The sequence below is a fragment of the Eucyclogobius newberryi genome, unplaced genomic scaffold (assembly GCF_026437365.1).
Source record: "Eucyclogobius newberryi isolate DKJ021-1_F unplaced genomic scaffold, fEucNew1.0.hap1 SCAF_15, whole genome shotgun sequence".
NCBI classification, from domain to species: Eukaryota; Metazoa; Chordata; class Actinopteri; order Gobiiformes; family Gobiidae; genus Eucyclogobius; species Eucyclogobius newberryi.
This window is the reverse complement of record NW_027315779.1, coordinates 15,256,699-15,277,063: the sequence shown is the minus strand read 5'-3', so window position 1 is coordinate 15,277,063 and position 20,365 is coordinate 15,256,699. Positions and strand designations below refer to the sequence as shown.

The 20,365-nt window shown below is 38.3% G+C and overlaps 1 protein-coding gene across 5 annotated transcripts in view; it reads right to left on the bottom strand.

Annotated features, from left to right (window-relative positions):
• LOC140360805 (ryanodine receptor 1-like) overlaps positions 1–20,365 on the bottom strand; it is a 45,867-nt gene that overhangs the window by 1,909 nt on the left and 23,593 nt on the right. The window contains exons 46-100 of one of the 5 annotated variants that reach the window (XM_072446202.1): positions 20,119–20,305; positions 19,928–20,039; positions 19,721–19,841; positions 19,466–19,635; positions 18,873–19,093; positions 18,716–18,806; positions 18,508–18,648; positions 18,252–18,415; positions 18,093–18,171; positions 17,927–18,016; positions 17,706–17,849; positions 17,558–17,635; positions 17,413–17,488; positions 17,212–17,335; positions 17,018–17,133; positions 16,875–16,942; positions 16,669–16,790; positions 16,542–16,591; positions 16,404–16,464; positions 16,211–16,337; positions 16,008–16,119; positions 15,852–15,933; positions 15,464–15,594; positions 15,075–15,395; positions 14,753–14,993; positions 14,574–14,661; positions 14,405–14,497; positions 14,129–14,143; positions 12,154–12,324; positions 11,993–12,052; positions 11,781–11,915; positions 11,586–11,698; positions 11,419–11,515; positions 11,234–11,343; positions 11,105–11,156; positions 10,931–11,023; positions 9,387–9,486; positions 9,234–9,313; positions 9,080–9,156; positions 8,946–9,019; positions 8,380–8,397; positions 7,212–7,292; positions 7,043–7,131; positions 6,820–6,948; positions 6,649–6,753; positions 4,378–4,459; positions 2,994–4,312; positions 2,327–2,409; positions 2,109–2,256; positions 1,962–2,048; positions 1,607–1,873; positions 1,332–1,462; positions 1,210–1,252; positions 149–282; positions 7–67 (exon numbers count right to left, since the gene is read on the bottom strand). In XM_072446202.1, coding sequence (XP_072302303.1) covers positions 7–67; positions 149–282; positions 1,210–1,252; positions 1,332–1,462; positions 1,607–1,873; positions 1,962–2,048; positions 2,109–2,256; positions 2,327–2,409; positions 2,994–4,312; positions 4,378–4,459; positions 6,649–6,753; positions 6,820–6,948; positions 7,043–7,131; positions 7,212–7,292; positions 8,380–8,397; positions 8,946–9,019; positions 9,080–9,156; positions 9,234–9,313; positions 9,387–9,486; positions 10,931–11,023; positions 11,105–11,156; positions 11,234–11,343; positions 11,419–11,515; positions 11,586–11,698; positions 11,781–11,915; positions 11,993–12,052; positions 12,154–12,324; positions 14,129–14,143; positions 14,405–14,497; positions 14,574–14,661; positions 14,753–14,993; positions 15,075–15,395; positions 15,464–15,594; positions 15,852–15,933; positions 16,008–16,119; positions 16,211–16,337; positions 16,404–16,464; positions 16,542–16,591; positions 16,669–16,790; positions 16,875–16,942; positions 17,018–17,133; positions 17,212–17,335; positions 17,413–17,488; positions 17,558–17,635; positions 17,706–17,849; positions 17,927–18,016; positions 18,093–18,171; positions 18,252–18,415; positions 18,508–18,648; positions 18,716–18,806; positions 18,873–19,093; positions 19,466–19,635; positions 19,721–19,841; positions 19,928–20,039; positions 20,119–20,305 — 7,364 coding nt within the window. Of the gene's footprint in view, positions 1–6; positions 68–148; positions 283–1,209; positions 1,253–1,331; positions 1,463–1,606; positions 1,874–1,961; positions 2,049–2,108; positions 2,257–2,326; positions 2,410–2,993; positions 4,313–4,377; positions 4,460–6,648; positions 6,754–6,819; positions 6,949–7,042; positions 7,132–7,211; positions 7,293–8,379; positions 8,398–8,945; positions 9,020–9,079; positions 9,157–9,233; positions 9,314–9,386; positions 9,487–10,930; positions 11,024–11,104; positions 11,157–11,233; positions 11,344–11,418; positions 11,516–11,585; positions 11,699–11,780; positions 11,916–11,992; positions 12,053–12,153; positions 12,325–14,128; positions 14,144–14,404; positions 14,498–14,573; positions 14,662–14,752; positions 14,994–15,074; positions 15,396–15,463; positions 15,595–15,851; positions 15,934–16,007; positions 16,120–16,210; positions 16,338–16,403; positions 16,465–16,541; positions 16,592–16,668; positions 16,791–16,874; positions 16,943–17,017; positions 17,134–17,211; positions 17,336–17,412; positions 17,636–17,705; positions 17,850–17,926; positions 18,017–18,092; positions 18,172–18,251; positions 18,416–18,507; positions 18,649–18,715; positions 18,807–18,872; positions 19,094–19,465; positions 19,636–19,720; positions 19,842–19,927; positions 20,040–20,118; positions 20,306–20,365 lie in introns of all 5 variants that reach the window. The other 4 variants (XM_072446203.1, XM_072446204.1, XM_072446205.1 and 1 more) reach the window with 4 other exon arrangements.

Here is a 20,365-nt window from a genome sequence, read left to right as displayed (position 1 = left end):
ATTTACCCCATCTGTAAACACTACACCAAATTTCCATATCTGGTACTTGAGGTCAATAGAGGTCATCCTGAAATAAGAAGAGTGATCTTGGATAAAGGTTGATCTGTCTGTGTGCAACATAGGTTCAAATGTAAAGAAAGTACCGTACCATGCAAATACTGAGTTGTCCGGTTCTTCCTGCTTCTTTCCATGTTGCTGACTTACATCCAGCGAAGCAAGATCTACTCCTAGGAGCTCAGCAATCCTCTCCCTGCCATAGATATCACCATACTTGTCCAGGACCTTGTTATAAATACAAGGTTTGAATAGGTAAGTCTTGATTTATTGCATTGGCCCAGTAAAGAGTTAATTGTTAATTAGTTGAACTGAATATATTCATGGGAACCCCTTGAGATGCAGCATGGGGGATTGTGACATACAGTAAGCTGTGGCACAGGAGCACAAAACAGCACAATACAATTCATAACAACACAAAACAGACACAATCCCCCCCAAGACCATCTCAAGGTGTCAGCAAAATAAAGGAATAAGTATCTCAAAGATGGCTGGTAAGTCAGACATTATATATATATATATATATATATATATATATATATATATATATATATATATATATATATATATATATATATATATATATATATATATATATATATATATATATATATATATATATATATATATATATATATATATCTCTCTCTCTCTCTCTCTCTCTCTCTCTCTCTCTATATATATATATATATATATATATATATATATATATATATATATATATATATATATAATCTATATATAGATATATCTATATCTATATATATATAATCTATATATAGATATATATATCTATATATATAGATATAGATATATCTATATAGATATATATATATATATATAGATAGATATAGATAGATATAGATATAGATATACAAAAAACATTTCAGATATGGTGGTACATTTAAAAAGAAATTGAAGCCAGTGATTCTGTCGTCTTTGTTCAGGCTGTAACAGATATATAATTATATAATCGGCAGTGATGAGTTCTATATGGACATTTTGAGATGACACAAAGTATTAAATAGAACACTTAGTGATTTTAGATGCATGGTTTATGTATTTTGATAAATTATGTCTGCTTAGTTGGAGAGGTCAAGCAATATAGCATCTGCGCTTTGGAGGTGAATGAACACGAGACAAAAGCTAATTTACCTTTCGTTTGACAAACTTGTCCCAGTAGTTGTTTGGAAAGGAGCTGTAAGACAAAAATTCAAGCCTCTAAATATTTCCACAGTACCAGAAGAGGATATGAGCTGATGCGAGTTCGATCGTACGGTGTGTTTAGGACCAGTCGGTCCCACTGGCCCTTGATGTCGTCATCCTCTGGCTGCTCTGTTATGTAAAGACCATCAAACTCCAGCTTTCGGGCAAGTTCTTTCTCTCTTTTGAAAATCACCAATGGAATCTAAAAGAGGGATTCAAATTCATGTAATCTTTTGATTCATACAGTCAAATGCCATAAATTAACTAAATATTGTAAATTGAAATTCCAATATAAAAAAACAACAACACCAAAACTATTTATTGAAACCTTATTTTAGCCATTTACCTTGAGACAGTTGTATCCAATAATGCAGATGAATGAGATGACAGTGTGCAGAATAGCGAGGAAGGACAGTGTGGGCTGCATGTATCCTGTGCTCTCCTCTAAATAAAAAAAAACTGGAACGTCCTCCTCTTCCTCATCTCCGTCACCCAGTCCTGATCCCTCAGAGTCTCCGGACTCCTCAAACAAACCTGACCCTTCGAACAGACCACTGCCCTCGAAGAAGCCAGAGCCCTCCATCTCGTCTCCATCAGGGGGAGATTCAGACACCTGTGAAACAAAATACAGGAACAAGAATAGTAAAGTGTGTCAATTTATTTACTGCGAGCAACGAATCCCAGCTGTAATTGTTACTAACCTTGTAGAAGAGGAGGATGAAGTTCAATGCAAATGCGATGAAGAGAGCCAAGAAGCGTAGATTGTAGAAATTCCTCGACAGGTAGTTCTGCAGATAAAAAAATACATATTGATTTTGATTGTATGATTACAATATCAGATTCCATACCATAAACTTATTCCTCTGAGTTTCCAGCTCAGTCCAGATCTGGAAACCTCCTTTTCTCGTTTTCTTCTCTTTTTTGGCAGCAAATTGCTTTGGCTCCTGAGGTTGTTTTATTTCTTGGGCCTGAGATTCCTTTTCACCACTTTCAACTCTTAAACACAAACAACCACCATAAAAAAATCCACATGTCCAAGACTGTAACACTGTAAGAAATCACTTACTCTGCCTTCTCAGGCTCTGGAGGGGGCTCCTCAATTGGAACAGGTTCAGGAGGTTTCTGACCACCATCAGCCTCTTCTGGTTGCTGCAAACAAAAAGATAACTTATCATTTTTTAATTAATTAATTAATTAATGAATTATTTTTTTTAAGATTTTGTGGCCCGTAGGCTTCATTAGACAGGAGAGGAAAGTATGACATGGGGGAAGATAGAGAAGGGAGGACATGCAGTAAAATATCGGAGTCAGGATTCGAACTCATGGCACTGGCTGGCTGCACTTGAAGCCTGGCATATGATGCTTAACTTATCATTTTAATCAAACATTAAAACAATCATTAATTCAGGGCTTCAGGATTATTTTGCCAATTGAGTAATCTAGTGATTATTCTTTTAAATCCATTAGTTATTTAGATTGCCAAAGGCCCATGAATATGATATTGTATTAAATTTGACCCAGATTAAGTTTGTATTGTGACAAAAACATTAAATGTACAAATTTCCTGTGTCATTTTAATGTAATCTCTGCTCCGAGTCATAAAATGTCTGCATTCCACAACTCTTTTTTCTGTATATAGTCTAGATGCCAATTCCTTGATTACTAAATTAGTTGTATTATTTCAATAATTAATATGCAATTAATCCTTTAACTTGATCATTTGAAAGACTTGCCATTTTTCTCTTGGTTATGGGGGTGCCTTCAGGTGTAGGGGGCTCCACCGTGGCCTCAATGCCCATGTCTCCAAGCCCACCGGGAGCATCCATACCCGGCACCCTGCCTCCTTCATTATCCTGAGGATCCTCCTCCTCTTCCTCTCCACTCCCCGTCTCCCCAGTGTCCGTGACCCCACCAGTGTCCTGCTCTTCCCCCATCCGCAGCTCTCCTGGACCATCGCTGTGCACGTCGTCTTGAGTCGGGTCAGGCATACTTGCTAGGATTTCAGTCACTGTGATATTTTTGGCTCCTTCCACTAGTCCACCACCGAACAGAGTTTGCCAAATGATCATGAAGATGCCTTTGCACACGCTGTAAATAAAGTGAAGGATGCTCATGAGGATGGTCCAGAAGAACACAGACAGAGCGACCACAATCTCCTTAAGGGTCATTTTTCGGATCCTGCGATACTGACGCCGAAGGTTACGGAAGGTGAATATACTCAGGAAGCTTAAAATGCTGTTTATGAAGTCGGCAAAAGCAGAGCTGGATTCTGGTGGTGCCTCTTCTCCATTACTCTCCTCCTCACCTCCTCCAGCTCCTGCGGACTGTCCTCCCTCGCCCCCAACCTCTTCTACCTCATCATCCTCCTCACCCTTCTCCTCTTCCTCCTGCTCTGAGATCTGTGACGCGATATTCATTTCAAAGATGGTGTCCTCACAGAAGTTCACAAACATCTCCATCTTCTCTGACTCGCCGCCTTCGTTCACCACGTCAAAAATGAACTGCCGCTTGGACTCTCGCACCTGAGGCATCTCCCACTGCTTGCGGTTGACCTCACTGATCTCAAAATAGATACGTTCTATCTTTCGGCTCGCGCCCATTATCTCAATGCGACCCAAAAACGGCCGGAAATAGTTGAGCACGCTTTCAGCTTGTTCCAGGAAGTTCTTTAGTCTTGTATCATGGGGCACATGCTCAGACAGGTTGGTCAACAGCACTGCGATGTTGAAGCCAATGTCCTTTGCAGGCTCCTGGAAGCGGCTGGCAAACTCTTCGTAGTTTATCATGTCGTTCTCGTCCGCTTCAGAGCAGGACAAGAGGAACTGGATCTCAGAGGGAGTGTACTGCTTCTGACTGTCCATGGATTTATGAAAGTCCTTTTTGGATATGAGCCCCCGTGGGTCCGTCACATAATCACGGAAAGCATCTGAAGCCACAATGTCTTTGAGTTTAAGGAACATGTCGAAGAACTTGAGGATCATCTCTACATTACTGGAGGACTCTACTAACATGTCCACCATCTGACGAGCAATTGTACCATTCACCACATTTCCTGAAGAAGAAAACATAGCATTGTTGAAAATGTCAAAGCAAGCTAAAATAAAAGCACAATTGTACCTTCTAAGAGAGAGAGCAACATGACAACCATGTCTTTTTGAAGATCAAGAAGTTCCTTTAGCAAACCAATCTGACTGGAGTCCTGTGGAGAGAAAATCGCCTTACAGTACATTCCAATCCATCAAAACATCAAAATGAAAAGCGTTCATGAAGATGCAGTGATCGTTTGTCACATGGGAACAAACAGGACATTAAATAACAATATTTAATTGTAGATCTAAGATGCTGTGCTCAGAAAACATTCACATTTGGGACAAGGGTAAATTCAAATTCATGCGGTGAAAAGCTAAGCATTTGGGGAAAACATATTTAGGAAATATTAATATAATATAATATATTAAGGAAAACATATTTCTCTGAATGTCTGTGCAATCCCTCAGTTGTCCAAGTAGGACCATAGCAAAAATAAATTTGAATAAATGTTTTAAAAGTGAATATGTTTCAACACTTATTCAATTAGCTTCTCTGTTTCATTTGATAAGGACTGGTGAGTCTCTGCCTAATTCTGAATGTGTACTTGCTATTTTTAACTAATAATTTAACTTTACAATGCACCAAAATACACTGATCCTCATGAGACAAAATATACATACATATTGCTTAAATTTTTAATTAACGTGACTCTTGACTATATTAATCAAGCTTTTACAATGTATATACCTGTAATAACTTTCATATAATGTACTTTCTATTGTAATTCAAGCAAGCCAGAACAATTCACCACAAACAAAAGCACATCCATTTGCATTAGATGTTAGTCGAAGCTTAGTGAAGTCTGACTTGTGTTAAACGTGTGCGAGCACACAGGGTGGATGTCACGATAACGTCAAATAATCTTGTATTAAAGTGTTTACTACAACAGACAGTGGAGGTTAAAGGTCAAACCCTTCCTCAAGGAGTTTTGCATTCACCTGCTTCAATTAAAAATGAAAAATAATCTATTTACTCAGCAAATTAGTGTTAGTCCACAATGAAACTACCTGTTTGCTAATACATATTACATTTCACAACATGTAAAAATAACATAAAACTGCACCACACCGTCAATAACACTCCCCCATTTTGTAACATAGTGCTTTGTCCTGCTACAGAATTAGTGAGTCAAAGATGATCACCCTGGAAACAGAAGTGCCTCTAACCAGAAAACACTTTTTGTTGAAGCAGGTGAGCTAAAACAACCGATTAGAGAAACCAACACTGAACTAGTAAACACATTATCACATCAAGAGATAATGAAATAGATACATACTTTACCCTGCAATGACCATGTGGAAGACAGTTTCAATAATTATTATTCAGCTTTTGAACATACGTACATGTAAATGTCAGCACAGTTAAAATATCTACATAACCTTCAGCCTAAATTTGTGTATGTGAACGGTGAATGGGTGAAGCTGACAGCGCTGGAGCTGTGTTAGGTGAATTATGAGTTAGCGTTTGCTGAGCTGGGGACTTCAGGATGCAGTAATGCTATGTACTACACTGTACAGGCTTTTACATGCAATACACTGAACCAGGCTGTAGGCCTCAGTCATCCATGAAGAATGACTTCAGCTATGAGATTCCCTCAAAGTATTGTTAACCTTTTATTTGTAAGGTGTTTCACCATATGGTCTGCAGCAGTTCCACACTATCCCAATGATATACGTACAACTGAAGAAAACAAAATGACTAACACACTATATGAAGACGCACAAGGCATTTTATGGCTGTTATGTAGATTAAATATTAAAGTGTGGAAAAACATTTAACTCAGTCCATACAGTACAAATAAACTGTGTGAATACTTCTCGGGAAAAATAAGAGATTTTCAGAGCTCTATCAATGAAACCTTTATTTTCAAATAATACGCAAATACAGATGCATTTTAATACATTTATGAATGTTTCACGCTCCATGTCTATTGGACTTATGTCTCTGTCACAGCAAATATGTCAACCTCAATATGTAAGAGATTTATTCTGTCAATACGGTACATTATCAAGAAGGTTTTATAATACTTGAGCACATTCCCAGCAGCGGCCAAAGTAATTAAAGAGGTTTGTGTTTCTATTTAAAGCCACACTAAATAACTTTTCAGAGTGCGATACCACAATAGGAGTACAACACATTAATCCTGCTGCAGCCTGATACACTCAACTAAAATATTTAGTACTGTCATGTGCATCTGTGGATCTATGTTGTTGGCAATATTTGATTATTTTAGTGCTCTTTTGTCAGCAGAAAGCAAAAAAATGTTTTTGGAACATGAATGTTTATTTCTGTTCTTACCTGAGCAAGCTTCATCATCATGTGAGCAAACACATGAAGGAAACCAACAATTGCATCCCACAGTCTGCTGTGAGCTAATGACTGCTGGTTTCCAGTGCATGGACCCTAAAAGAAAAGACTATTACAAACATGATAACAGTGTGCAATGAGAGAGATTCCGCTCAGACTCACCTGTATGTATTCTGTGAGGCTGTTGAAAATCTGTTTTGCCACCGTCATGGCTTTGGAGAAGTTCTTTTTGCCTGGATCATCAATGACGTCTTTGCCAGAATAATACCAGTAGAAATCACTAATAGACTCCTGGGAAAATATGATGGTATTTTTATGCAATAAATTACAATTATTACAATTCAAAACTCTGTGATTTGGAAAACAAATAAGTGATTGTGGGTACCTGTAGTCGAAGCAGGTAATCAACAGTGCAGATGATGATGTTGATGGTGGTTGTGCTGCCTGTCTGCGTACGCAAGTAATTTTGAAAATCTGCAATGCATAATCGAAAATTGTGTTTTGAGTATTAATAAAATTCAATAAATTATGAGAAACTCTATGATAAAACCCACCATTATTATGACCCTCGCAAAGTAACTGCAAAAACCGAAAGAGGTCACATGTGAATTCATCATCAGCCATGACTTTTTCATCTAAAAAGAAAAGAGACAAATGTTACATTCAAATTTAAACAATAGAACAAAGTGTTGCCTTTATGTTAATATGTGATCAATGAGTTGATGTAAGAAATTTAATAAAAACAATTAACTGTATAACTTACTGTATAATCTGGGTAATTGAGGTTTAGTATGTCACACTCCAAAACCACACACCAGGTTTCTCATAAAAAAATAAGTGAGTCAGAGTGGTTAGTATTAACTTAATTTGGTAATAAAATACAGAATGATATTTTAAAATGTCTAAATAATTTTCTTGAATTTATAAACATTACATTTCTTTCTAAATTTGATAACATTTTTTTAGAGTTACACAATGGAATGTATACGATTTAGTTAAAGCATTCAAATGGCTAATATGAATAAAGAATGACCTAAGACTTGTTTTAAAATGCTAATAATAATAATAAACCATTTTAAAATAATCATTCTCACTTTTTATCAGACATGCATCTAACATGTAAAACAGCACTATATGACATTACAACATATATAATACAGTACTATAACACATATACTAAACAGCTGCCGTTTTACAAACATACAGAAAGACACAATGAACCTGGACAAGTCAACATTAGCCTAACCATTTCATGTGCATGAGCAGCATACGTTTTCTTAAAGGATCACTTGTTGTTTTATGACCCAAAGGCAGAGTGAGTAAAAATACATGCATGAGTCATATTAAGAGAGACTGGGTCAGTGTCCATCAAACATAAGACATGACTAAAGCTCATCAAGTGACCATGAAACTGTTGGTCAGAGAGTTTGACCTCTCTTGAGCGGAAATGGTAGTAAACGATAAAAAGAAAATCAGACAGCACCACTCATGGTTTTAGGGGTTTTAATAAGTGAGATTGGACCAGATTTCATTCATTGCCCATTGCAAATGAATGACAACAGATTTGAACAAGTGAAAATGAGAGATGGACAGGATGAGCCAGTCCCTTTTAGCAGAAATATAGTGTTAGTTTTATAGACAGAAGAAATGGCGACAGGGACAGCAGCAGGAGAGAGAGAGGGAAGAGAAGCCGAGAGACAGGTGGATAGGAATGCAATTTACCCCGATCTAGGCTCATGTCTGAGGACCATGAAACGAGGGACAAGGGAGAGGTGGCAGTGATCATGGGGAAGGGAGAGAGGATCAGTTTGTTGACAACAGAAAAGGACTAAGACATGAGGACGAGGATTAACATCATTCCATGGGAAATTATAAGAATTATCAATGGGCCCCCACAATTAGGTCACAAAATGGTCGGTAAAGTTCAATCAAGTCCAATGTAGCTACACTGTACCACAAAGCAAGCTTATTACAAGGCTTAACTCCATTGTTAATTTAAGGTTAGAAAACTGGTCATTCGATTAAAACAATCCGTATCCAAAAAATAACACTATTGACAGGGATTATATTTGAGTGGATCATCTGTTTTCTCAGTTAAGGATAACAGTTAAACCGAAATGACACCTAAGCAGAAATGTACATAGTGTAACTGGTTTTGAAAATGTGTGTCTACATTTCTGTGTCCATGGTAAAATGGTGGTTGTATAGACCGTGTTGCTTAGGTAAGATATAACCTTGTGCTGCATTTTGTCCATATATAGACTAAACTAGAGCATATTAAGACTTACTGGTGCCTTCTTCTGAAACCATGCCCAGCCCTTCAGCTTTATTCTGTCTTTCAAAGGCATTCAGATCCAATACACTGCAAGACAAAATAGAGCTCAATATGTACTTTACAGTTAGTCAGTAGTGAATAACTCACCAGCAAGTCTGCATCAGAGACTGGACACTTAAAAAGAAGCCCACGTCCTTCTTGTCCCTCAAATACTCCAACATTTTCTATGTAGTAATTAAATAATAAATATATATTTTAAATAGCCCAATCACTAGAAGTAATACTTTTCACAGAGACTTACTCGTTGCACCACACAGTTCCCTCCGTTCAGAATAGAGATACCTAACTTAAGAGTTGTTGACACCATTGGGCCAGTTTCACCTAAAAATAATATGAGGATAAATAAACATGATTTATATGTAACAAGAGAAAGAATGATGAGATTGATTTAAACCTTTGCAGGCACTAATCATTTGAAGGACCATCTCTGCAGCTCCTCGGTTGTGAAGTCTTGACTGCTGATATAGCAGCCTCTGTTTTTCCATCTCTTTTTCCTGAAAATGTTTATATTAATTAATACACACATCAAATGTACTTAACAAACACTAAAATTAAAATCTCAAATGGTCTATGTATCTGAGGCATCCAAATACATATACAATAGAAATAAATGTTATTTATAGCTATACACAATTATTCTCTGTATTGAGTGTTTACTAACCTTTACTCGCCAAGCAACATGATAATTATTCATTTAAGACATTTTAGGGTTACTCAATAATACTATTAAACTCGTTCACACATTCAATCCACTTCATTTGTTAATATGGAGTGTTTAGACTACTTATCCACGTTTGCTACATTTAGCAAACGTTGGACTACAGAAAGCATCACTCTCTTACAGTATATTTAAATTGGTCTATAATTCACATTATTTATACAGTACAGTATGTAGCTAGCAGACGTATGATAATAATAATACTATAATACAATATCATCAGATGGGATTCATTCATTCACTTCCCCATGCAGACACCCACCTCCCAAACCACCCGCCTCCCCCCGCCCTCATAAGCCTGGCCATGGTTTACCCACTATGTGTGGAGCACGGGCCTGAGGTCTAAGGTCGGGTCTAAGGTCAGGTCTAAGGTCAGGTCTAACCTGTTAAACCTCTTCTTCAAGACTAATGTGTATGCTGCACAACCTGAATGCAAAGGCATGATCGTGTGTGCATTGAGAGTACTGAGCATCTGGCTTTCTTCTCTGTAGTCTGTCAGTTGACTATGTAAGTGAGGAGGAACACTGATAAGTTCATGCAAATTAATAAACACTGTTATGACGATGTGAGACATGACATGGAGAGATGGAGAGACAGGACAGCTATATAAACTGGGAGTAGGAATGGCATTGATTTTTGTTTGTTTTCAGCTTCTAAATGTTTTTCTCCAACATCCCAGTTTGATATGAGCCCTACGACATAGACAGGAGATTTTAGTGCAAACAGTCCAATAATATGCTTTACAATAATGTTCTTCATTTGACTCGAGTGTAGTTTCTATGGCCAGTAAGTGCTAAAAACAAGGAACATGTAAAGGTGTCTTTCTATAAAAGTCTACAAAACTAAAAGTTGTAAAATGTGTTAATAATTTTAGTACATAATTGTATTGCAATTATTGTTAATTAATTTGATCCAATCCAGGTTATTTTAGAATGAAACTTTTCTTAAAAGGAATTTTGGTTAAACTGTGGTACTTATTAAAGATAACACCGTGTAAATGATCATATAAATCGCCAGGGATCAAATAAATACCTTTTGACTCTAAATATATATGGAAATGTATATATGTTAAACTGGATTGGTCCAAATAAAACAAATCAAAGACAAGCAAAGGAAGGAAAGTCAGAGAGATGTGATGGTGACGTGATGTCTGATGATGGATCACTCGTGCGTCGGAAGCTACCGCTGTGTCCTGATCCCAGCCCCTCGCCGCCCATTACCAGTTCTGACTGTCGCACCTCAAAGGACATCTCATCCTCTGCAATTTCAAACATATCCTCTCCCCCTTCTTCCTCTTCATCAATATGGCAGCTCTACAAATGTTAACAGATTTGAGTCAATTATTTTCACCATGATTGTAACGTCCAACACAGAATACTGTTTGTTTCACTTACCTTTGCCATAATATCAGCATATGACATGTAAAGATAATCTGTGTCGAGTTTGCTGCAGCGCAAGAACAAAAAGAAACAAAGAGTGAGAAAAGACACTTGACAAATTAATTTCTTGAAACAAATTGTAACCTCTTTTCTGTTAAAGCAGTGCGGCTAAAATGCAATATAAGCTGATGGAGAGGGTCTGGCTTTGTTTCTCTTTCCTCTTCTTCTTCTACTTCTTCCTGCTCTAATGCTTTCTGTGATCAAAAGTGAATGTTAAAAGAACAAAAATATATAAATGTACATAATTGGCATGAGATGACATCACTCACGGATAGGTCGTCAATCATCCGGTCTTCAAAAGCATAACCTTCGGAGATAAGCCAGTTGCGTTTGTAGCCTTCAAGGAACATATTTGAGGCTCTGTGTCTGCAAAATACATCCAGAAGAAATCAAATGAATTTCCATGTATTAAACTGGACAACTGCAACTGATTTACCTTGGGATATTGTACAAAGGTGTCATCCTAAAGCAAGCAACTACAGCCCGACGTCTCTGCTTGGACAGTAGCTTGTGCCACACCATTTTCTTAGACTTGAATGGGTGCTCTGTCTGTTTTTCACACAATAATTTTTCAAGTAAACGACCAACCAGGTCCTAAAAATATGACTATGATAATATAATAGCCACTTACCACTTCAAGATGGTAGAGGACAGCAGAAACCTCCTGGACTCTCTTCACAACTTTTTCGGGAGCATCTGCGTCCTCTGCCTTCCCCGCCATCTCTTTGTACAGGGCCATCTGCCAGCGCATGGATGGATTGTCCACCTTTTCCAAACCCAGGAAGTGATTTAGGACAAAGCTGAACATAATACAATCTAGATAAGCCGATTCGATGATTGTACCTTTCCCTGAAAATGAAGATTGTTCTGCAGGAACTCTCTTACTTCCTCATCTGTGTCCCTCTACAAAATACATACAAATGTAGTGAACTAAAAATATGACTGTTGCTTGATTTTGCGATACAAAGATGCATTAAGCAAACAGAGATGTTTTCTATATCTACCAGAGAGTATCGTATCTTGGCCAGGTTAATGAGCTCCTGGTCGGCGGGGGAGCACATGTTGAGTCCAATGGGAAGCATCTTTTTCAGAGCGGCCACAATAAGAGAGGTTTGCACAGAGTAGCGATCTCCTCGCTTCTTCTTCTTGGTTCGTTCTGCATCCGAGCCTCCGGCCTGAAATACAGAGAGATGATCTAAAGAGCATTCAAACTATCTCATAATGTGACAGACAAGATCGGCTGGTTGAAAATTTAATTTTGGACAGTCTAAAGCAGGTTACTTATCAAGCAATGAAGAATACCATATTACAAAACCCTTTAAAACAATGATAACCAATTGAACAAAATATCATTTTCACTGAGAGACACCCAGTATATTCTGGGGTTCTTGAGAGTTTCCCCAAATGACCTCACTGCCATGGTTTGAGGTTGTTACAGGAAGGGCCATGTTATAAGGAAACAATAGGATACAGCTTGTTGGAAGAAGGAACGGGATGACATTTAAAGACACTCATGCAAGACTAAGATATTTTACAAACAGTCAAGACATACACAAAGAAAATACACTGAAGCAGTTTGTTTACGGTCAATTCATTTGGGTTACGATGTGAGTTAAGTAGTAGTGAATACAACGTAAGCATTAGCTGCATTATTTGTAAAGGATAAGGCGGTTAGCACACTGTATATGCACATACTTTCAGTTCTCCTGCTGTCTGCTCTTTCTAAAGTCCTCCAAAATTAGCTTAGATCGTTCACATATCAAATTGTATATTTTAGTTTAGTTAATGCAAGCTGTACATTTAGATTCAAAATATTTTCATACAATTATAGCAAGACTCAAAATTCAAAAACAAAACAAAAAGTATGTCATTTTGGAATGTGAATTAGATGTAACATTATGAATTTCTGGAAAAAATATGTATTGAAAATAAAGTGTGCAAGTGGAATGTCTTCAGTATGTTCATGTAAGCTACTAACGTCATGCCATGTGTGTTACTGAACACTAGTAATGAAAAAAACAGGGTACATTTAGTGGATAACTTTGTGTCTAACGACATATTAATATCTTGGTTAGAATTGGGTCATTGTGCAGAAGAGGTAAGTTAGCAAATGTTACCTTATATTTGACTGTTAATGGGTGTGTTTATCAGGAACTATTAAGGAAACTAAACCATGTTGTGCCATGGCATTTCCAGGGAGGAAAGAAGAAAGAGCACAGAGAAAGACTATTATCACCCCCTAATGGCAAAAAGCTGCATTACAAAAGCTACATGTCATCCATCCTTGAAAAAATAAACAAGACATATTGAAAGACTCAGACTCAGCTATGTTCAAAAAAGAGCAAACTCAGAGTCTCTGGGCGATGGCACAGTGCTCTCACAGCAGCATTTGGTCCTGCCTGGAGCCCAGTGCCATGAGCCCAACTTTAGCTGAGTACTTTCATCAAGCGCCTCAAGACTCCCCCCCTCGCACACTGGCAGGACAGAGGAGTAGCCACAGGGGGCCATGTCCTGTCCAACTATCCCTGAACTAGTGTCATCTATTTGTGTCTGCACATGCAGTGTGTCAGGGCTTGTTGGGTGTAGCAGTGATCAGAGTACTACATGATAGTGCGGCTCTAATACCAGTGTAAGAAGATACAAACTGCCTCTGCTGCTTCTCTGAAGTAAGGCTTGAAAGGATTTTTATCTTCTATTTATATCTGAGAATAACACTGTATCTATAGCAATGACACATTCTTAACAAGGCTTTGAGCCACTCATGGATTTAAATATATTAAGTCGACGCAGCTGCAAAAACAAAGCAGTATTTATGAAGAGCACTAAATTATCTTCAGTCATGCCTATATCATGTGACCACGAGGTATTTATGTATATATGGATCAGATGTGCCAGTGTGCTGGAGAGGTTGATGAAAAGCTCCCCCAAAGTGAGGTGCCATGCGATCAGCACAGCGGACGTGCAGAAACAAAGTCTAACCTCAGAGTCCCCGCCCTGGAAACCCAACAGAAATGGACAAAACATAATGTTAACACCCAGGTCTTCAACAGGGTAAGGCCCAAATACTGTATCAAGCAAATGTACACAAAGGTGAAAGTATTGTCTGTGATAATACACAAAAGAGGCACATTTTCAAATATTTCTTAAAAACAAAGGACTTAGCTGATTGAATTTATGTATTTATAACACATTCAATTGCTGTTCAAAGTCTGAAGTTTTATTACAATCTATAAAAGACTGATCTGATAGACCCACCTTGCTCATTTTACTCTTGCTGTCAGCCGTCAAAAAAGACATGTTGTTGATCTCATTCATCACCACAAAATTCTGCTCTTCTCTCTTGAAGTTCTGCACATTCATCAAGAGACATTGAAACATGCACAAAACATACACAACCGATTGTTTGTGCATTATTGAAACATACATGAGATTTAGACCAGAATATGAAGACTTCCCCGACCATTCGGAAAAGCTCCTCTGCATCTGGGTCCGGACAGGTCAGCCACCTCGCTCTGAAGCAGAAATTTGACAAAAGGGTTATGGCATTATACAGCGAGAGCCATAGTAAACAAATGAAATGTGTGCCATTTATGTTTAGTTCACCTGTTGTTGTCCACATATCGGATAAGCAGAGGATACAGAGCGTACAGATCTCTACAGAGGACGGCAAACTCGTCACGTATGGTGCCATCTTCCTCATCTCCCTCTGACTTGCCCTCCATTCTTAGATGGTCTTCCTCTGCCACTACTTTGGATGTGCGTTTCTTAAGTTTCTCCATTGTTGGAATAAAGTGCGATTTAAGCATTTCTGGCTTTGCCCTGCTCACAATTGGCTGTGAAAACACTAAAACATAACAATTATTGAACTATTTGACCATTGAATTTGTATGACAACTAACTTTAGTAGTGTTGAACCAGTGCTTACCAGCCAATCTCTTCATCCATGAGGCCTCGTCAATACCCAAATTATTTACTACAATTTTCATGATGCTTCCCAACAGTTGATTCAAGTGTTCTGAAGTGACGTCAGTGCAGACTTGGTCCTCCATCTCAGGGAGGCTCTCGGAGCCCCTCTCCCACCAGCGAGGCAGGTAGTTACACAACATAGGTAACGTGATTTCGATAACATGAGGCATCTCTGTGTATCGTGCACCTGACTCTGCCAAGTCTCCGATCTCCTTCAACAGGATATCCAGTTCTGGGATGTCCGGGCATAATTCTTGGACTTCATTCGGCAATCCCAGAACTTTATCAAACAAATATTTAGTAATTTTGCAACATGTTTTGGATATTGCAGTTGAAAGTGTTACTTACTGGCTCTCTCCCTGGGTGTTTTTGTGGTGTAGACGGAGAATGCATTGTATTCATTTAGGTGTGGCTCTAAGTAGGCAACAGGCATAGCTGCTGCAAGATGAGCCAGGCACTCCCCAAGAGCAGGCCGCTGTCTGTTCATAAATATACCAATTAAATACTGTAAGGTTCACAATTTGACAACAGAAACATTTTTAATAAATATAATGACAAAACTGCAATAACCCAGTTTAATTTGGTCCTGTTGTTGTTTTGGTTTAGCCTCTGTTTAGTCCAGGTTTAGTTCTAGGTTTAGTCCAAGTTTTAATGTGGTGTTTGTGCAAGTGTGAACACACCCTAAAACCTCAAATAACCCTGTCAACTTCGCCTCCACACTAGAACGTCATCTTACCTCTCAACGTGTGGATTCTTCACAGTCCCCAAAGAATAAATGCTGCACATGATGCGATAACATGACATCTGCAGATCATCCACTGAACACAAGAAAACACGATAAACCCAAATAAAAGCACATTTTTTGCCTGAAAGATTTTGTTTGTGAACTTACACATAACATCATCCCCAAATAAGTGCTGAGCAATGTGATCGAACAAAGATGTCAGAACTGGCAAGAGGGCGATGGTGGTGTAATTTATGTTCTGAGACACTCCTTTCACTTGCTTCAAAGGATAATAGTTAATTATTGCTTAATATTTGGTTTCAAAAGAGAAGGAAGTAGCAACCAAGTGAGTAGAAAAATCTTGGCCTTACCTGGTTGCCTTTGGATACTTTGCCCAGTTTTAAATTCTCTACCATTTTTTCAATATCGTCAGCTGCACTCTCAAAAAATGACCGCAGTCCTGCCTTTACAATCTCTGGTCCTGACTTCATTACAGTCCTGAAAAATAAGGAAATAAATGAGTAATATATATTTTTAAAATAGTCATTTAAAAGAGCACCTTACCTTGCATCCAGTGACCGTGCCAGAATGTGAAGACAGTTGACAATTGCAGAAGCATCAGTGCCTGTTTATTCAAATGACGTTTTGGTAAAATCTCACCGTTAACAATTACAGCTAACATGCAATGTAAACATATCTTACCAAAAAGAGAGACTCTGTGTCTCACAAGAGCAGACATTTTACAAAAAATGCTGTAATTAAAAACAAATACTTTTAAAAAGCGATGAAGACTAGTTAAGCAGTCTAATGATAAACTCATTTATTTTACCTTGCTATCATTTCCTTTTCCTTGTTTGATGAGTGTCCGCCACTGCCAAGCACCTTTGCAGGGGTAGACAAGAAGTACAGGCAGTGGTTTTTGTAATATTGGTTGATCAAAGGCATCAAGATCTGTCATGGAGAGAGTTGAGACCATATTTAAAACAAGTCTCTATCTCATTTAAATCTTTTTCTGAAATTAAAAATTAGCGTTACTTTGGCAAAGAATTTGATTTCTTGTTCATGAGGCGACTTCTCCACACGGCCGCTGCTCACAACAGCCTCTGAATAATAGTTTTTGAAAAACTGTTGTTAACATAACAAAAAAAAAGAAATAAAATGCTGCTTCAGTGAATTACCAAGGTGAGCAATGAATTCTTGAGCAATTTCCATCCATTTTAGAAGCTTTTGCAGGAACCCATATGCAAATCTCTTCTCAATAGAAGAAATGTCAGACTCCATATCTTTCAGGCCTCTGGAAAAAAAAGCATCAAAAAGGTATGTTTTTCTAAAACATCAACAGCAAATAATTTATAGAAGTACAGTAATAGACCTTGTGACAGCATATCCATTGAGCTGCAGAAACTTCAACAACTCATATGCTTTTTCTCTGTCTCGAGCTTTTTCCTTTGCAGTCAAAGTGTCATAGGGCACAAGCAGTGGATGTGTACCGCCTCCTACACAATACACTCCAGTGAAAATCAACGCTGTCTATTGTTTGTTTCACACTTTTATACAGAGATTTTGCCAATACCTTTGGACTGTAGTTCCATTTTCTTTTTTCGACCCCAGGTGTTATGGTAGTTTTCAGCCAGCTGCTCTGCCATAGACTGGATGGACAATGATATATTAGTAAGGCCATAGTCGATGTGTAAGTACTTTAATAAATACTTCTGTACCTGCAGATCTCTTGATAGAGCCATATGTGAGATGTCAATGGGCTGTGGGCTGTAACCGTGACTTGGGTCATAGGTGGCCTATATGAGAAAATTCACATTATTTACTATATAATTTATGCAAGTTTAACTTGTGCGCACTGAGCAGTACCTGAGCAGTCTGTGAGATCTTTCGAGAGGCCGCTGCCTTCTTTTTCTCTGACTCTTCTTCTTCTCTTGCTTTGTCAATGGTCCACTCCCACGCAATCATGGCTTTTACGGACTCCTTTATCGGCCAGCGGTAAATCTCTTTGTCCTAAAAATGGTTAAATATTCAGGATGGATGTAAGTTTCATGCAGATAAATAACAGAAAATGGTAAGTATTGTTTTACCTTTTCTGAGAATGTTTTATATGGTCTAAGCATGGGGTGAGTCTTTGCGTTTTCATCCAACACTTCTCCGTATGAGCAGTTGTTCTGAATCTGCAGGATAGGAAGATATAATGTAGCGTTAAGGCATAACTCAGATAACATTAGTGCCTGTTTTGTAATGCAATACCTTTTCAAAAGCCCATCTGTCATGCGTATACTCTGCATATTTGTTGATAAAACCATCCAGACGCTCAGGGATAATAGTGCTGCATTCAAGGACACATCATATTTATACCATATTAATGAAATAAATAGAAGTAAGAACAAGAATTAAATATATTCTCACTTTGTGGTTTCCACTGGTTTTGGATCAAAGTTTCCTTCTGCGTCCACTGAGGCTTTTTTCTCTGTTTTAGAGGAGTAGCTCGCATCAACGTAGTCTGGAGGAATGGCTCCAGCAATGGCACAGATGCAGGGCATGGAAATCTTGAAAATCTCAGGATCAAATTTCTGAATGAGCAAAAAACCAGGCAAGATAAATCAATTAATATATTATTATAATATTTTTTTTTAAATAATGATTCATACAAGTGTCTTCTTACCTTGTGCTCCAAGGACTCAAAGATGCCCCAGAAGAGTTTGCGCGTCAAATGAAGCTCCTCCTCTGAAGCCACCCCAAAGTTGGCCCATCCATTAGGAAGGCAGTAGTATTTCCAACAGCGCTCATAGTGATTGGTTAATAACTACAATGTAGCAAAGGAATTGTTTGCACTCAGTGTGTTTTAAAGATAAAAAAAACTCTTTTCTTACCTTAAGTGGCATTTTTGCATATTCATTCAATATTGGCACATCAAAAACAAGTCGCCTGAGCAGGTGCTGAAGCATTGATGGACGTAGATGCCTGAAAATCAAAATCCTCAGTGTGAAACCTGTGCACATAAACAGTTTGATGTGAGTTCATACTGACTTGCACAATGCCATGAGACACTCTTCGATTATGTCTCTTTGGGCCTTCGTGAAAGCTCGACCGCGGGACAGACGGTAGATTGTGTGTAACATGGAGTCGATCATGATGGCCCTGTGGTCACTGCCAGCAAAAAGGGGGGCACATTTGGTAATGAGGGGCAGCACTGCAGAACAGAGGTAGCGGTTCAACGCCAAGGCCATCTCTGTTGTGCTAAAGGCAATCTATGAGGAAAAAACAACAAAATCAATAGGTCAATACAGTGCATTAAAGTTGAGCAATATCATCTACAAGATACTATCAAAATGGATGTTTTAAAGCTTTGTAAAATCACTAAACAGAAGAAGATATTGTCTATAATAATACAACTGCAAAATGAGTGACATAAAAAGCAAAAATGTACAGTCTAATTTGTAAAACTGGGTCATAAAGAGACATCTTTGCCCTTGTAAGGTTCATTTTACAACCCATTCATGCTTTTTTTTATACTCGAACCCCAACCAAGACATTTACAGGCCTTAAATGTTTTATTATTTTTCTAAAATACCATTTGATTATTGTTATCAGTAGAATTCATTCCTGCACTGAAGACTTACTGTGTCCAAGGAGGCAGCCGCTCTCATGTCAGGCAGAAAGCCCACTTCAAGAACATGGAGCAGGAAATCCTGGTTGTCAATGCCATACACTCTGTCCAAGAAGAGCACCATTGGAGCCTTGTGGTCTGGGACAAAACTGGCTGACATCTTTGGTTCAATGATACTGTTATCTGAAACAAAGCAGTATTTAAATGCAGATAATAATGACCTGCTATCCCAAATCTCAATATACGTTTGGTGTATAAAAGTAGTTACCTTTTCCAAAAGTAGGAATCTGAACAGGAAGGCTGATGACCCCAACAAGGTCTTCAATGGGCACCAGCGACCTGAGGATGGCCCTGATCCGGAGAGCCTCGCCTTTTCCAGCCTGAATTAACTGTTGAAAATAACAGATTTATCCGTCAGCAATTTTTCCATTAATTCTATATATACAATCTTGGGCATAAAGACAGTTTGACATACGTGCATCTCAGGAGCACAGCGCCCCAACAAGTCAATGAGGGCAGAGTAGAAAGACATGACGGCATTCCCAAGGTGCACTCTGTTCTCCTCATGCTGCTCCTCTCCTCCAAACCTACCACAAACAAGAAACACTCCCAATGGTGTGTGAGCTGGAAATATGTGAATAATATGATTTTAAATAAAGCTCTTACATTGGAAAGCGCCTGTCTTTCTTAACAGATGGGCCGTCTCTTGCAGGATCCTCTGATATTTTTATGGCTTCTTCAATTGCCGCCAGTAAACCGTTACCACCTTCTCCTCTCAGGGCAGGACCGAAGCATTCAGGTCTTCGGATTAGCAGACGCACAACAACGTTTGCATTTTCCTCTACGCTTTCACCTAAAACAAGATGCAGGACATTACATTTTGAATGATGCATGAACAAAGCGTGATTATTTG